This window comes from Natrix helvetica (assembly GCF_964273705.1).
Source record: "Natrix helvetica genome assembly, chromosome: 1".
NCBI lineage: Eukaryota > Metazoa > Chordata > Lepidosauria > Squamata > Natricidae > Natrix > Natrix helvetica.
In genome coordinates this window covers 113,414,294-113,431,470 of record NC_138548.1, presented here as the reverse complement: position 1 = coordinate 113,431,470, position 17,177 = coordinate 113,414,294, and the positions used below count along the sequence as shown (strand labels likewise).

Here is a 17,177-nt window from a genome sequence, read left to right as displayed (position 1 = left end):
ATACCTCTCGCTCATCCTGTATGCATTTCTCTCTCCCTCTTTAGCTGGCAGGCGGAGCTGTGATGGCAGTGGGCATCTGGACCCTGGCTGAGAAGAGTGACTACATTAGTCTCTTGCAGTCCAATATATACCTGGCAACAGCTTACATCCTGGTGGTGGCAGGTGCTGTTGTCATGATTACTGGCATCTTGGGTTGTTGTGCAACCTTCAGGGAACAACGGAGCCTGCTGAAAGTGGTGAGCTTCTCTTTTTTAAATGGACTACAACTGGAACCCAGAATGCGAAGGGGAACGTGGTTAGTCAGACGAAGGCAAGCTAAATTAGAAAAGAAACCTAGATTTGGGGCACCCACTACTGTTTCTGTCTTAGTTTACTTTAGTTCACGTATTATAAAAAATTCTAAATATGGAATGGTGAAATACAGATCAGATTTGCTCCAGCAAAATTATTTGGTAGGAAAAACTAGCATCTTTTTCTGATACAGAAAAAAACAAATGTACCAAGTTGGTTGCATTGCTGTCCTTTTCCTTTACATATGATGTGACAAAGAGCAGGGCAAAAGAGAAGTATTCTGAGAGCTGTGGCCCAAAGCATTTGGAGGGTGCCACGTTGGGGGAAAGGTTGTTATGGTTTAAAGATCAAGTCGCCCTTGAGGATATTTTTGAAGTTCTTCTAGCAGCTTCAGAAGATGTTGGTGTTGGATGTGGTTTGCAAGCCAGGCCTTTCCACTCTGGCTGCACACAAGAGAGCTCACTGTGTTGGGAAATTCTCCCTGTTTGTTTCTCTTCCCCAAAGCCAAAAATTACAGATTGAAAGTTGGTGCAGTCCTTTAGGTTGTTTTGCCATAGAAAACTAATACTTCTCTTTTGGGGAAGAAAAGAGCTGTTTGTTTCTGCATTTTCTTCTCTAAGTGGCTGGCTGTGACAGGTCGATTGTCTCCTGATTTGGGGCCAGCAGTTCATTTGGCCTGGCTGGCTTTGGCTTCAGCTGTTTCTGCCAAGTCTGAGCTCAGCCCACATTTCAAGCGTCTCTGTGATTAGAATAAAGAGCTGTGCACTTGTATATCCCCATTTCTTTCTTACTGAACATTAAGATGAATGGATATGATGGTCCACCGTGGTGAGTGAACATCAAAGGACAAGTGGGTCCCTTGTGGGCTTAATGATTGAAATCTGGTAAAAATGCTTTGGAAAGAAGGCACAGACTTCAAAATATGTTTCTTCCTTTACCTCTGATGATGAATTCCCTCCATTTCTTCTCCTACCCCCCCATCCCAGTTGCTGTGTAAGTCACTTGTGGCCATTCCAAGAGTAGGCTGTTTTTATGATCCCTATAAAATGGGTTGGCAACTCTTAACAGCCACAATGACAAAGTTTCAACTTGCATCTTAGTGATATTAGGCAGGTTCCTCATATCCTTAAATTCAAAATAAACTCAAAACTCTCCCGCTGCAAAACTTAAACCTACAGTAGAACCTCGGGTCACAAACACTTTGACCATAACCAAATGGGGTGCCCACCAAAAATTTCACAATTTTTTTTGCATCTGGTTACGAACAAATACTTGGGTGGCGATCAAACCACAGCTGTGGCGATTTCCCCTGCTGCACCATATTGTTTTTTGTATGCACATGCACAGTCACTCTTGCTTCCAGTCACAATCAAATTGGGTTGCGACTGAAGTCCTGGAACGGATTGTGATCAGAGGTTCCACTGTATTGATAGGCATTCTTCCTCCTTTCTAGCTCACCTTAATAATGACCTGGTGGAATTTTTTTTTGCATATTATTCCCTCTGTCAGTTGTAACTTTGATAAATTGTCATCCACATTTAAGCATTCATAATAGGGTGTGATGTTGGTCTCTTTTGGGAGGGAGTTGACAAAGTTGGGCTTCAGTCAGGGGTGTGTGTGTGTGTGCCTTCTGGTCAGTATTGACTCTGGGAGATTGCCTGGACTAATCCCTGCAATTTTGTTGGCAAAGTTTTTCGGAAGTGGTTTGCCATTACCTCCTTTCTAGGGCTGAGGGAGAATGACTGGTTCAAGGTCACCAACTGGTCTGGTGTCTAAAGGACTAGAACTCTGTTTTCTGCTTTCTAGCCTGGTGCCTTAACTACTATACCAAACTAACTCTAGAATCAGTTCCTATGTTTGTTTGTTTGTTTTAAAAAAATACTTGGGACCTTTGTAGAAGCCAAATCTGTTCTTGCAAAAAAAGAGAATTGTACTTTACAACTTGCGGGCTCCCTTTTTAAAATCCTATTTAAGTATTATTTTTAAGAATATCAAAAGTAAATCCTAGCGTACAGGAAGAAGGCTAGCAAACAGTAGAGAGGTATCTGCAAGTGCCAGATGCAAATCACAATTCCTACTATGTCAATTGCTAGATGACAACTGACAAGGATGTGTTGCGATTCTGTAGATCAGTCTTTCTCCTGCTGGCAGAGGATGATCACAATTCTAGGTCAACACGTTTAGAAGTCCTCACATTTGAGAAGAGCATTACTGACCTTTGATGTTCTACAGAAGAAACAGCTGTGTCCTGTTTAATTTGGGAACCACGGGCTCTGATCATCTGGGAACGGGAAGAAAAATATAATCTAATTGGGCCATATTTGTACACCAGAGGAGGAGAACTTGAGGAATATAAGCATAAGAATCAGTTTTCTAGCTCATTGGCAAGTTTTTTTTTTTAAAAAAGATCTCAGCTGGTAGAGGGATGACGTCAGTAACATTACTTAATTCTGTTTCTAACAAAAGTGACGGGGTTAAGGCGGGTTTCTGTTCTATTTGCAACTCCTTTTATGTAGTATGAAGTCCAGTCTTGAGTTAGCTAGCTCTCTCTTTGTTTACTCGTGCCTGTGGTATGAAAGGACATCTTGTCCAGCACACAGATGGTCAGAGGCTTTAACAAACTTTGTGGGCTGAGATCAGCCAAGAGCAAAAAAAAAGTTTGAGGTTTATTATTTAACTGAATAAATGTGCTTAGGTTTTAGACTTCAATTGTGTTTACTACTAGCATGGACCAACATATAAATTAAAGGGGGGAAACCCCCCCCAATAAAATTAGAATAAAATTAGAAACTAAGAGGAAATTAGGAAACACTGCAACAACTACAATCACCAACACAACAGTTTCATAATAATTTTTAATAAAAGTCCATTATCTTAAAACAACATAGCATATAACACTTAAGAGCCATTATAGTGTGATGGCTAAGATATTGGACTAGGTGTGGGGAGACTCAGGTTCTAGCCACAATAGCTCACTGGGTGACTTTGGGGTTATTTTGTTCATAACTCACCTAGAGTGACTGTAATGGAGAAAAAATAAATCTGTTGTGCTTAGTCAGAAACACATATGAAATAAACATATTTAACTTAAATTAATTTTGTCGTTTAGTACTGGATGAAGAAATGCTCAAATAGTATTAGGGGAGTGGAGGCTTAAACATACAATGAATGATTGCAGGAACTGGGCATGGCTACTTGCTTGCTTCCATCAGAATCTGATTTTCTTTTTAAGGCAAGGGGATCTGGACCTAATTTAGGAGCCAAGGCAGGTTAAAATAGCAGAGGGCAGTTGGAAGCTATTCCGATTTCATTGTATACATGATGTACAATGACAATAAAGGCTATAATGAGGGGGTTAAAGGATAAGTATCAGAAATTTGAATTTTTTTCCAGGGTCAAACTAAAAACCGCCGAAGCTTGGTCTCTACTACCAGAAGATAGACATTCTGGTTTCCCAGTTCTACCTCACACAACTAACTTCAATTCTTGAGTATTTAACAAGAATGACTTCACGTATAATCTATTGCGGTAATCTAACTTGAAGATGTCAGCACATGGGCAATTCTTCCCAGGCTGTTTTTATCCTGGAGGTGCTGCAGATAGATCATCTTTGGTTGATATAAGTGGTCCGGCACCAAATTAAACATACTGGGCACGCTGTGTGTTCCCATTGATGAAGCAGGAGGCTCCAGGAAGTGTGAGACATACAGTAAGAGTGCCATCAATGCGCCAGAACTGAGTTGTCTGTTTAGTGGCCGAATTGTTGAGATGAGGGCTGGCTGTACTACTTGGCAAAATGAGAAACTAGGAACTAGAGTGTGTTAAAAGACAAAGATGTGTATCCCATAAAGTCTACTCTTTATTTCTAAATTACTCTACTTGCCTTATAGTGCAGTAGAGGGGGCTCACCCATTTCTAGTGCTCTCTGCATGTAAAGAAATGACTGTACATTGTTGTTGCCTTGTCCTTCTCTTTAGGCAGCAAATTGCTTAGATCAACAATGTTAGAAACCGAGCTACAAAAAAAAAGGACAATCATTGCAGAATAAGAAGTAATCTGCTCTACTACATCTCCGAATTGCTTCCCTCTGGGACATTGTTCATGTTTTGTGGCATTAAATCTGTTTTATTAAAAGAACTGAGTTTTATCTTCTCTAAATTCTGTTTGAAAGACTATTCAGTATCCTAAATCCAAAGCACTGCTTATATATAGAAGAATGAATAAAGCTGGTAGCAGTCTTTTGAACATGTGAATCCAAGTTTTATTTAAATTAATCAGAGCTAACTATGTGCTTAGGGTAATTAAAAGCAAGTTATGATAGATACAGTGATGCAATGTGGAATGGTATCTGGAAGATGCACCATCCCAATTGTCAAAGCATCATAGTAGGCACCGTCATTAAATCTTACTCCCTACCGTGCATTTCAAACAAATGCAAGAAGGTTGGATAAATAGCAAAAAAAAAGCCATAAATGCGAAGAAGTTCTTGGTCTAACAGTGCTCTTAAGTCCTGCCTTCTTTATTTGTTTGTCCTTGAATTTAAGTCCTGGGCTTTTCTTCTTGAGTTTCTGAGTCAAAGGCCGTGTTTGCTTAATTCCTGACTTTGAATTTTTGACTAGTTACCTCTGTTTAGCTAAAGGACTTACTGTAGCAAATATGCAGGCTGAGGACCAGAAGCAAAGACACAGAGGTCAAATCCCTCCAGTTACACAGCTAATAAAGGAATAGCAGATCCATTGCTGTGTAAGATGGGGGAGGTTTAACAATTCCATTTACATGCTATTATTAAATAGAGAGCTGATTGTCAATAGCTGAACTTCCTTGTTATTAGGGCTACTTGTTTCTGCAATAACATCAATGTATGTTGCCTTGTCCTGCTAATTCTTGAAGGTGGATCTGCGTTCCTTGAGAGAGATTTATGGTTGAGCCTTGGAGGAAGCGCTGACACTGTAAGAATAAAAGATTTTCATCTTATTAGCTTCATCTTTATATTACCTCTGTTTCTACCTTTACTTTCACCTGATCCTGTGGATGTTTCTTCAGATTTGGGGGAACTGAAGGATGTCCTTCCTTAACTCTAACTCTTCCTTCTACCTCCGGGAAGACTTAGAGCCGAGAGAGTTCACCGTGCCGCAGACATCCGGGTGTGAGTCCCTCGTCGTGAGATGGGGCCCAGGGAGGCAGTTGGGCCTACTGATAGTATACCTGGCTCCTCGCTATACTTCAGCGGCCCTGCCCGAACTCCTTGAGCTGATCTCATCGGTGGCGGTTGAGACCCCCAAACTTTTAGTGATGGGGGATTTTAATCTGCCGTCGATGGGAGAAGCGTCTGAGGGGGTTTGGGAGTTCATGGCTTCCATGACAGCCATGGACCTGACCCAGTTAATTCAGGGCCCTACTCACGAGGGAGGCCACACCCTGGACCTTGTTTTTGTCTCTGGCCAGTGGACGAGTGATCTGGGAATAGGGGATCTAGACACTATTCCCCTGTCATGGTCGGATCACTCACTTCTCCGGCTGGACTTCCCTGGTGCTACCCCCCGCCGCGAGGAGGCGGAACTGGAAAGTATTAGATGGTTCCGCCCCAAGCGCCTGATGGAACCGGATAGGTTCCAGACGGAACTTGGGCCACCCCCTGTGGACCTGACCCGCCCCCGAGTGGAGGACCTGGTAGACGCATGGAATAGTGCGACTACCGGGGCCCTAGACCGGGTGGCGCCTTTGCGGCCTCTCCTGCGGCGACGAACCACCCTGGCACCTTGGTTTACCGAGGAGCTAAGGGTGATGAAACGCCACAAGAGACGCCTAGAGAGTCGTTGGAGATCCTCCCGTTCCGAACTTGACCGAGCACAGGCACGAGCCTATTTGAAGACGTACCTCGTGGCATTAAGAGCGGCCAAACGTCAACATTGCGCCGCTCTTATTGCGTCTGCAGATAACCGCCCTGCCGCCCTGTTTCGGGTGACCCGTTCCCTCTTGTTTGAGAGATCACGGGAAGCCCCACTACAGGGCAGAGCAGAGGAGTTTGGGAATTATCTACAGGACAAAGTCGCTCAAATTCGGATGGGATGGACCCCTTTCAGTGGTTCAGTAGAGACGCCCGTTGCGAGTCTTGAGGGACCGCTTTGGGAGGAGTTTGACTCGGTTGCCATCGAGGATTTGGACAGGTTGCGTGGACGTCTGCGACCCACCACATGTTTATTGGACCCGTGTCCCTCCTGGCTTGTACTGGCATCCTGGGAGGTTACGCGCGACTGGCTCCTGGGCCTGGTGAACGCCTCGTTGGGTGAGGGGTCTCTACCGGCCGCCTTGAAAGAGGCGGTGGTGAGGCCCCTGCTCAAGAAGCCTTCCCTGGACCCAACGGACCTAGTCAATTATCGTCCAGTCTCCAACCTTCCTTTTTTAGCGAAGGTTGTAGAGAGTGTGGTAGCACAGCAGTTCCCACGTCACCTGGAGGAAAATGATTATCTAGACCCGCGCCAGTCCGGCTTCCGACCCGGGCACAGCACGGAGACGGCCTTGGTCGCATTGGTTGATGATCTCTGGAGGGCCAGAGATAGGGGTTGTTCCTCTATCCTGGTCCTATTAGATCTCTCGGCGGCGTTCGATACCATCGACCATGGTATCCTGTTGCACCGGCTAGAGGGGCTGGGAGTCAGGGGCACCGTTTTACGGTGGTTTGGCTCCTACCTCTCTGATCGGACGCAACGTGTGTTGACAGGGGAGCAGAGTTCGACCCGGAGGCCACTCACATGTGGAGTGCCACAGGGATCGGTGCTCTCGCCTCTCCTGTTCAACACATATATGAAACCGCTGGGCGAGATCATCCGTGGTTTTGGGGTGGGATATCATCTGTATGCTGATGATACTCAGCTATACATTTCCACTCCGAACCACCCCAATGAGGCCGTCGAAATGATGTCCTGGTGTCTGGAGGCCATACGGGTCTGGATGGATGGCAACCGACTAAAACTCAACCCTTCCAAGACGGAGTGGCTGTGGCTTCCGGCCTCCCGGTTCAACCAGGTACTTCCATCTCTGGCCATCGGGGGCGTCCAACTAGCCCCCATGGAACAGGTGCGCAATTTGGGCGTCCTCCTGGATGCCCGGCTGTCCATGGATAACCATGTAACAGCCGTGGCAAGGGGGGCGTTCCATCAGGTCCGCCTGATGCGCCAATTGCGCCCCTTATTGGACCGGGATGCCCTACGCACAGTCACCCATGCGCTAGTGACGTCTCGCCTGGATTACTGCAATGCTCTCTACATGGGGCTTCCCTTGAGATGCACTCGGAGACTACAGTTGGTCCAGAACGCGGCCGCGCGGGTGATTATGGGGAGGACTAGATTCTCCCCTGTAACACCTCTCCTGCGCGAGCTGCACTGGCTTCCTGTGGTCTACCGAGTGCGTTTCAAGGTTTTGATTATGATCTTTAAAGCGCTTCATGGCACAGGGCCTAGTTATATGCAGGATCGCATCCTGCCCCACACATCCCTACGACCAATTCGCTCACACAGAGAGGGACTTCTCCGGGTGCCGTCCGCCAAACAGTGCCGGGGGGCGACACCCAGGAGCAGAGCCTTCTCTGTGATGGGCCCAGCCCTGTGGAATGACCTCCCCCGTGACATCAGGATTACTTCCGATCTCCGCTCCTTCCGTGTACAGCTGAAGACCCACCTCTTTCAATTATCTGGCCTGGCTCAATCGCAATCGTAATTTTCTCATTCCTCCTAACTGTTTTTTAAATTGTTCTTAAATATTAATTCTTAACTGCATATTGGGTTTTTACAATTGGGGTATTTTAAAGCTGATTTTTAACTGTCTAATGATGTAATTTGTTTCCTCCTCCGTGTATGTATGTATGTGTGTTGTGTATGTATGTACGTTTTTGTGCTGTTATTTATCTTTTATGTTTTATGCTCCATTGTACGCCGCCCCGAGTCCTACTCGGAAAGGGAGCGGCTAATAAATCCAAATTTATTATTATTATTATTATTATTATTATTATTATTATTATTATTATTATTATTATTATTATTATTATTATTATTATTGTTGTTGCTGATTTCAGTAGGAACTGACAAAGTCTCCTCCCTTCTACCTTCTCCTTTGTTTCTTTTAAGTTGGGCATTTCAGGCCAGGGGATTTGCATTTCTTTTACAGTTAGACATAAAAAAAACCTTCATCCCTTCACTTTCAGTTAACCTCTCCCCCTCCGGTTAGTTAGAAATCTCAGGGATAAGGGAAATGTTCATTCTTTGAATGGATCTGATCTACCATTCTGTCAGACATTCCCCCATTCCCAAAGTTTCCCATTTTTCTCCCACATTCCTCAATTCCCAAACTCTCCCACTCCCACCTATATGAGGTTCTTACTGTAATATCAATCTCCCCTCCCCAGGCAACTTCAGAGCCAACCCGAGCCAGTCAGAGTGTGCAGCCAATCAGAAAGTTTGGGTTTCTTGGTATGCTGCAAATGCAACTCTTCCTCCGTTGATAGTTCGCAGGAACAGTGCAGACAATTTCAGTGAATAGATATTCCTAAATTGGAAGCCTGTTCTGTTGTAAATTCTTCCTCCCTGCCATTGAGATGGTAGTGATAGAACAGAGCAAGGGAGGCATTCCAGAACATAGGATGGAAAGCAAGATATATCTTCTGAATGTGGGGAAGTTATAGACCAAAGGCAAAAGGATATACAGGAATGGGAAATGGTCCATCAACCAGGATCCAGCTTTTTAGATGTTCATGTGCAGGGAAGAAATATTCTTAGCAGTGTGGAGAGTCCCTGATGGTGACGGAGTGCTTGTAATAAGGCTTGAATGGCCTGGGGAATCCTTGAGGAGGCCCTGAGCAGTTTACACATCCTGGAGTAAATGTGAGAGCTCTGGTAGAAGACGGCCAAAAAGCAACAGGGAGCAGTCATGAGTGATACGTGTAAGTGGTCTGAAATGACAAATCTGTAGAGGCCTGAATTGAGTAAGTATACTGTACATATGTTTGACAGGATTGTTAAGCATAGCTACCAAGAATGTCATAAATTGGAGATGTTGAAGCCTGGTGTAGGATGAGATAGCTGGCTTTGTTGCTCTCTTAGCCATCATGTCAATTCTAAATCCTGCAAAAGGTTGATGAGAAAATCCTCAAACCAATGGGTAATTGCTACAGAAAGGTAATGAACCTGCTCAGTTGTTCTTCCTTTCAGGCAGAGAAGCAAAAGTTGGACTTCAGAGGGTTACTTCAGCAGCAACAGCTTATGAGTATTTCAGCAGGAAGTGTGACTAGAGCTACTATTGTGGCAAATTCCTTGGCACCTGTTGGGTTAGAACTGGTTCATTGTCTTGATGAACTGATTGCACCTTGATACAGATATTAGAGCAGGTGATTAGTGATCTGATCCCCAGAAGATTGGTAGCCATAGCTTTATCCTATGAATGATGGGGGGTTAGGGTTAAACTCCCTCCTAACTCCACATTCCTAAGCAGAGAGAAGTTGGGTAAGCAGATTAATTTCATAAAATTAGGAAATCATAAATATGAAGAAGTTATCTGTATAGCAGCACTTTCAACTTCGATCTTTCTTCGTATTTTAGTCTCTAGATTTATATGCTGGGGACACGGTTGCTCAGTGGCTAAGACGCTGAGCTTGTCAGAAAGGTCGGCAGTTTGGCGGTTTGAATCCCTAGTGCCACGTAACAGAGTGAGCTCCTGTTACTTGTCCCAGCTTCTACCAACCTAGCAGTTTGAAAGCACATAAAAATACAAGTAGAAAAATAGGGACCACCTTTGGTGGGAGGGTAACAACATTCCATGCACCTTCGGTGTTTAGTCATGCCAGCCACATGACCACAGAGACGTCTTCGGACAGTGCCCCCTAGAGTTGGGAACGACTAGCACTTACGTGCGAGGGGAACCTTTCCCTTTTCCTTATATGCTGGGCCTGTTCCTCTTGCCCTTTTGAGTCAAGGTCATGTAGTTGGTTGTTCTCTGACGTCTCCATTTGTCCCGCTTTCTGGTGTGCCTATTGGAGATGTCTACATGACCAATTTTAAGCCTCACATCAGAGCTAGTGTTAATCTGATCTGAATGTTTTTAGAGAGTAGTTGGATCTTTTTTTAAAAAAAAAAGTTTATCTCCTTTATTCCTTTGTGAAATTCACATCTGATAATTCAGCCCAAAGTGCTTGCCTACATTTTGTTGACTTTCGGTACTGTTAGGAGCCACAAGAAGAAGCTCAGCTATTTCAAAATGCTTTCTGCCTTGAGCAATTAAGCATTCCACCATCATCTAACAAGCTTGTGATGAGTTTTTACTGATGTCAGCTGGAGGGGTTGCATTTCAAAACAAGTAGTATTGGCAAGAGGCGTAGGAGTCACAGCTGCGAAAGCAGTGGGTAAGGGAATATAATTCAGTGGTAGAGCACATGCTTTACACACCGAAGGTCTACAGATCGGTCCCCAGACTCATTGAAAGGATCTTGGCTAGCAGAGCTGCAAATGATCCCTTGCCTATTATTTTGGAAACCCATTGCCACACAGTAGGCAAAGGTTTAATGTTAAAAGCCATGCTTTAGTTAATAATGATTTATGGACAAAGACTGTAATTTTGCAATGTGCTAAACCAAGCGAATCTCATTTTGGTGAATTTATATGGTGGTGAAGATCTGTTTTTGTCTTCCCCCCTTAATGTATCCAGAAAGCTATCAAATAACTTACCAAGGAAGCTACCTTCTAGACTAGGTAGATGCTTGTTCCACTGCCGAATAAGGTGTACTTTGTGCAGCTTGTTCTGAGCATTTCATAAAATAGCAAGCTCTGAAAGTCGAAAGCCATTCTTTCACTCCTAGATAGAGCAGTTGGCTGATAGCTCCCCAAATCAGGGGCAACCTCCAAATCTAGCTCCTCTTGGCCAGGAGTGCATCATATCTGCTACTGTTTCTCTGCTTTGTCATGCCATTATCTTCATTGTTGGGTAGCTAAGTCGGCTTGTTTTGTCAATACTATATTTTTATAGGCAAAGTAAACCCCATAGTGTACAATGCCCTGCTTTAACTTCTTTGTTCATTTTGTTCCTTTAGTATTTCATACTACTGCTCTGCATCTTCCTGCTTGAGATAATTGCTGGAATCCTGGCCTGTGTCTATTACCAGCAGGTAGGTAAAACATGAAAAAAGTGGGTGATTGATAAGCAGGCTACATTTCATTCCCCACAGGTCTTCTCAACACAATGAATATTTGTCTACAGAGACCTACTCATTCTTGTATACTGTGAGCCAACACTACTGTGACAGTGGTAGTCATGGGGTTTTTTGGCTTCTTTCCACAAAACCCTGTAAGCACATCTGTTATGCATAGAACTTCCTAGGCTACAGATTTGTGCAAACCTACAATGAACAAGGGATTGGCATCTGGGCACTCTGTGTGTCTCAAGGGCCGTGCTATGATTTGAAGCTGCAGTGCAAACACTTCTTTCATTAACTTTGTTCCAGTGCTACAATAAAAAATGCATTTGATTATAAAACTCATATCAGGGCACTGATGTTAAACCATTGGGCCAAGTAAGGCAACGTTTATGATGTTGTAAATTTTAGTAAACCAGGAGCATAGAATGTTGCTCTAAATGATTTAGAGCAGTTCACTAGTTCATCCATGTACACACCTAGGAAGATCTTTACCACCCGATCCATTTATTATTTAAACCATTTACATAGCTGCCCATCTTATATCGAATTCTGGTAGGCTTCCAATCGAGAATTAAAACAGTATCACTAATAAAACAACATTAAGACCATATTAAAACCATAAACATTAAAAACAAAAACCCAGCACCAAGTTAAGCTTCTGACATGCAGTCACCTCATCCTATTCCACAATAGCAATAACACTTAGATGTATATATCACTTCATAGTGCTTTATAGCACTCTTAAGTGGTTTGCAGAGTCAGCATATTGTCCCCAACAATCTGGGTCCTCAGAAGGATGGCAAACTGAGTCAGCCTTGAGCTGGTCAGGATTGAACTCCTGGCAGTGGGCAGAGTCAGCCTGCAAATACTTCATTCAACCAATGCACCATTGGCCAATTTAATATAACATGGCAATGAGCCGGTCTGAAGCCATTTTCATGAATTGTGAAAATGCCATCTAAGAGAATATTCTGCTTACTGGATCTATGCTTGGAATGCAAATATTGGAATGTACATTGCCTTGTTCTCTTCCCTTTTGATGCTGTAGTATAAAGTGGAACGACTAACCATCCATTTGATACTATAGTTCTTAAAACTTTATCTTATTACTAACAAAAGGTGATTGTCACTGCAATATCTCTTGACTGTTCACATAGTCTATACTAAGCCCAGAGAGCTAAGAAATGGGGAGGAATGAAACTGCAAATGGGTGACACCTAAATCTGTTTTTAAAGTCCTAAGTGTCTCTTTGTATATTTTGCAATATCCACATTACACTGCAAGTGCATAGAATTCCAGAGATGGGATTCTTGTTTATGAAACTCACTTCATTGGAAATATTAACTAAAACATTTTTAAAAACCTTTATTTTGGTCTGCTTATTCCTGACATATTAATTACCGCTAAGCTTATTATTGCTGCTCTCTTAAGGGACTGTAATGCCTTTTATTGGTTTTATGATGAAATAATGCAATCATGGAAGGACAGCCATCCTTAAAGGGCCATCTACAAATAATAAAAGAAAAAAAATGCTTGGTAGTTGTCTGTTATTTTAATATTGTTCTAATTGGTGCATGTTTTCATAATAAATGTAGATACTGCTGATCTAATCAATATTGGGTTTTTTGGATCACAGAGAGTGAGTTTGCAACAGTTTTACTACTTAAGAAATAAACCAGCCTTAACCTGAATGTGACCTGAACAGAAGACCTGATACAATTATTTTGGTTCACACAACAAAGCTAAATCCTGTTTGCTTGGTGTCTTTGCTATAAGAAGCTGTGCCCAAACTAATAAACTAATTTGGGCAAGCTAACACAAATGTTCAGGTTTCCGCAGCATGTTAAATCACAAACTACACTAGCACTAGCACTTAGACTTATATACCGCTTTACAATTCTTTACAGCCCCCTCTAAGTGGTTTATAGTGTCAGCCTCTTGCCCCCAACATTCTGAGTCCTCATTTTACCTACCTCGGAAGGATGGAAGGCTGAGTCAACCTTGAGCCTGGTGAGATTCGAACTGCCAAATTACAGGCAGCTGGCACTTAGCAGAAGTAGCCTGCAGTACTGCACTCTGACCACTGCGCTACTGCGGCTTGAACTATACAATTCCACATTAGCTTTTTCCAGCAAATGCAGTGCAATGGATCAGATCAGGTGGAAAAGCATGGAGGTTTGCCACCTGTAGTTGCTTGATAATGTAGTCATGGCTTGATTTGGGACTGTGAACTGTCACTTTAAATTCTAATATTCAATTATGGATTATAAAAAAAAAATCTATGATTTGTACAGGGATTAGTAGCATTAAAATGCCAGGTGTTGAAAAGTATAATGATAAGTAGGCTGGATGCTAATGAAATAAAATACAGTAGTGCTGGAATCACTAGAAAATCCTGATTCCCGTGCCTTGTCAAGTTTGCAGGTTGCAAAATCTGAGGTATTACCTGTATGTGAAAATGGACTGGAAGCTAAAGGAATGCATGGCAAGCATTGATGATGGGGATGGAGAAAAGGGAGAGAAGGCATGGCATGTTGACATTTTTACTCTTTGTGGACTTTTAGTGATTGTGGGAATCACAAGCTTCATTTTCTCCCTCTGCTAGTTTTTCTTTGGCAAACTTTATGTCCTCTCTTCAAAGTCTCAAGGAATTGGGGTTTTTCTGTTGCCTTTTGTATTTCTACCCTCGCTGGCACTTTCTTCCAAAATGCCTATAAACTGTGTGTGTGTGTTTATTTTTGCTGCCTCTTTGTGATGCTGCAGTTTTCCCCTATCAACCCACAGGTAATCTGCTTTTGTTTTTCTGCATGGCATGGGTTAACAGAGGGGCCTTTAAAATGTTTTCTTCTAGTATTGTTAAGCTATTCTGCTTTGCATTTTTTCCTGATTTGTTCTGCTCTAAAACCTCACAACCTTTGGTTTCCAAATAAAAAGGTGATTTGGACATAACCAAGATGATATGCTACCTGATTGGACAAGTGGGGTTTAAAGCTTATTGCTGAGTTGATGATGCAAGATATTGACCTTGACTTGACCTTGGTTTTTTCCCCAGATACACTTCTCTCATCACATGCTTGCATAACCGTACTAGTTTAGACAGCAAAGTTGTAGATTGGGCATTGGACGTCTATAGTTAAATCATCTTGGCTAACAAGGTTAATTAAAAATAATGGGTCTTGTTCAACTTTGATGTTCGGTTAGATGAAGTCATTCTTTGCTTCTAACATATAAGGTAGTGCTGTTTTTTTTCCAGCTGTGGGGGGATCATTTGAATAAGCACTTGTAGCTCTCAGTGCCAACAATATACTTCTAAAAGTAAATCCAGGCAACCAAGACTACTGGGTCTTAAAACTGTTTCAATTCTAGAGTTCTAACCAAGTTAAGTGCTTTGTCTTATTTGGTTTGCAAAGCATGAGGCAGGATGTGCAGGAAAGATCAGAGCAGTCCTGCAATATATTAAAAAAGAAACAGGAGCAGGACAGATTGAAACATTCAATGAGCATTTCTTCAGAAGCTGGAGGAGACCTTGAATGGCCTTCTCCAATGATCATGTTGGGTAGGGAATGGTGGGAACTATTGTCCAATTTTGGACTGACACTTGTTCAAGAAGCCTGTTCTAGGACATTCAGTTTGTGCAGCATTTCAAGCTATCCACCTTGCTCAGTTTGCCAAATTTATACTTGCCAAATTGGACTCCACGTTCCGGGAGCCATTTTATATTACATGAAAATTCTTTCAGAATGGTTGCTAACAATTGTTAACACAGGCAACTGGGTTGAAGAACCATATTGCTATAGTTTATTTCTGACCCATTGTTGATTTCCTGTTCTGTATAGCTGAACAACGAGCTGAAGGAAAATCTGAGAAAAACGATAATCAAGAAGTATAGGAAGGCAGGAGAAGAGAGTGTGACTAATGCGGTGGACAAACTTCAGCAGGAGGTATGTTTAAGAGATTAAGATCTTGGGGGAAGAAATGGAAAAAGCCGAATTTACATTTATTTATTTGACTTATCAATCATGGCAGAAAATAAAATAGTGCTTTTCCCCTGTCTTCAGACTGGTATCTTTGAGGCATGTTTTCTGGGTCCATTTTTATTCATGCAGATACTTTCAAAATTAGGCTGCAGTTGGTTTTTGGCCAGAATATAGTTCCCACTCATCCTGGATCCCTGAAGTTTTTCCTTGAACAGAAGTCATAATGTGGGCCTTCCTTTCAACAGAGCTGTGGATGAAAGAATTAATCAAATGAAGGCCCAACAGCATTACTCAAAAAAGTGCTGATGGACTTGACAACTGCCAATTGACGGGGCCTTTGCTTACCCAGAATGTAGATGCACATATGGTAGGTTTAGGCCCACTTAACCGCAAGTAACATCTGAAGGGGTCTGCATTTCCACCAAATAACTCTGTTTAAATTATCTTTTGTAAGGGCAAAGCACTTGTAAATGTACCACACATAAATAACTTTCCCATGCCTACCATTCTGTGTTGACTTTCCCTGATCCAATAAGGCCTGTATATTTTTAGCACTCTTGCATCATGCATGAAACAGCAGATCCCAAAGGAGAGGCACAAAAGTAGCTGGGTAAAATAATTTGGTGGTCCTATTTAATGATCAGGTCACTGGAGTACCTCTCCAGTTCTTATTTCCACCCTCAACCATTTAATAGTTCCGCAGCATGAAAAAATTAGAAAAACAGATGGGTCTTTGTTGAGTAAAAGTGGTAAATCACTTCCTGATTGTCAAGTATTTTTCTTGAAGCTATTAATCTCCAGTTACAGAGAAGCATGGCATAAAATGTAATTAACAGAGGAGCACAGTTCTCTCAGATAGTGAAGGGGATGTGCTTCATCTTCTTTTGACCAGTGCAGCAGGGCTTCAGATCAATATGTCTGGTTATTTTAGAATTTAGATGATCATATTGGATGTGGCGAGACACTTTAAGGTATGGTGAGTATGATTTGGGAACATACTGAGTAATTCACTCAAAATAACAAGATTGAGGGCATTTGCCCAACTGGTGGGAAGGTCTATTCGTCTTTTTTATTTTTAGAAACTGCTGATAGGAAAATGGCTGTTTCTGCTCTTCAGTTTATAAAATCACTCTATTTTATTTAAACACTTGTGAGAGTGTGTTGCTATAAGCCACCGGTATACCAGGAACATCATCCTAACATCTATCCTTAGAAGATTTGCAGTGATTGAAAGGTTCTGCCGTTGGGCAGTAGGGCAGAGAGTGTGTGATAGCAGAGTGATCATTCAGCACATGTTCCAAAGTGTTCAGAAATAAACCCAGCTGCATTTAAATTAACTTCCCAACATGCAGGGTAGGACAAGAAGCAATGGGTGGAAACTAACCAAGGAGAGAAGCAACTTAGAACTGAGGAGAAATTTCCTGACAGTTAGAACAATTAATCAGTGGAACAGCTTGCCTCCAGAAGTTGTGAATGCCCCAACACTGGAAATTTTTAAGAAGATGTTGGATAGCCATTTGTCTGAAATGGTGTAGGGTTTCCTGCCTAAGGAGGGGGTTGGACTGGAAGACCTCCAAGGTCTCTTCCAACTCAGTTATTCTATTCCTATTCTATGTATGAGATTGCTGCCTAAGTATAATAGAAAAGGGAATAAGCTGCTCTGAACGTGCTCAGAGATAATACATATATGTGTTCTGGATTCATGCCACAAACAGGAAACTTGGGATACT

General features: G+C 42.5%; 1 protein-coding gene across 3 annotated transcripts in view; it reads left to right on the top strand.

The window, feature by feature from the left end:
- Window positions 1–17,177, top strand: part of CD151 (CD151 molecule (Raph blood group)) — a 53,849-nt gene that overhangs the window by 26,516 nt on the left and 10,156 nt on the right. For all 3 annotated transcript variants that reach the window (XM_081937051.1, XM_081937052.1, XM_081937053.1), the window contains exons 3-5: window positions 45–236; window positions 11,366–11,440; window positions 15,307–15,411. In XM_081937051.1, the coding sequence (XP_081793177.1) occupies window positions 45–236; window positions 11,366–11,440; window positions 15,307–15,411 (372 nt within the window). The remainder of the gene's footprint in view (window positions 1–44; window positions 237–11,365; window positions 11,441–15,306; window positions 15,412–17,177) is intronic.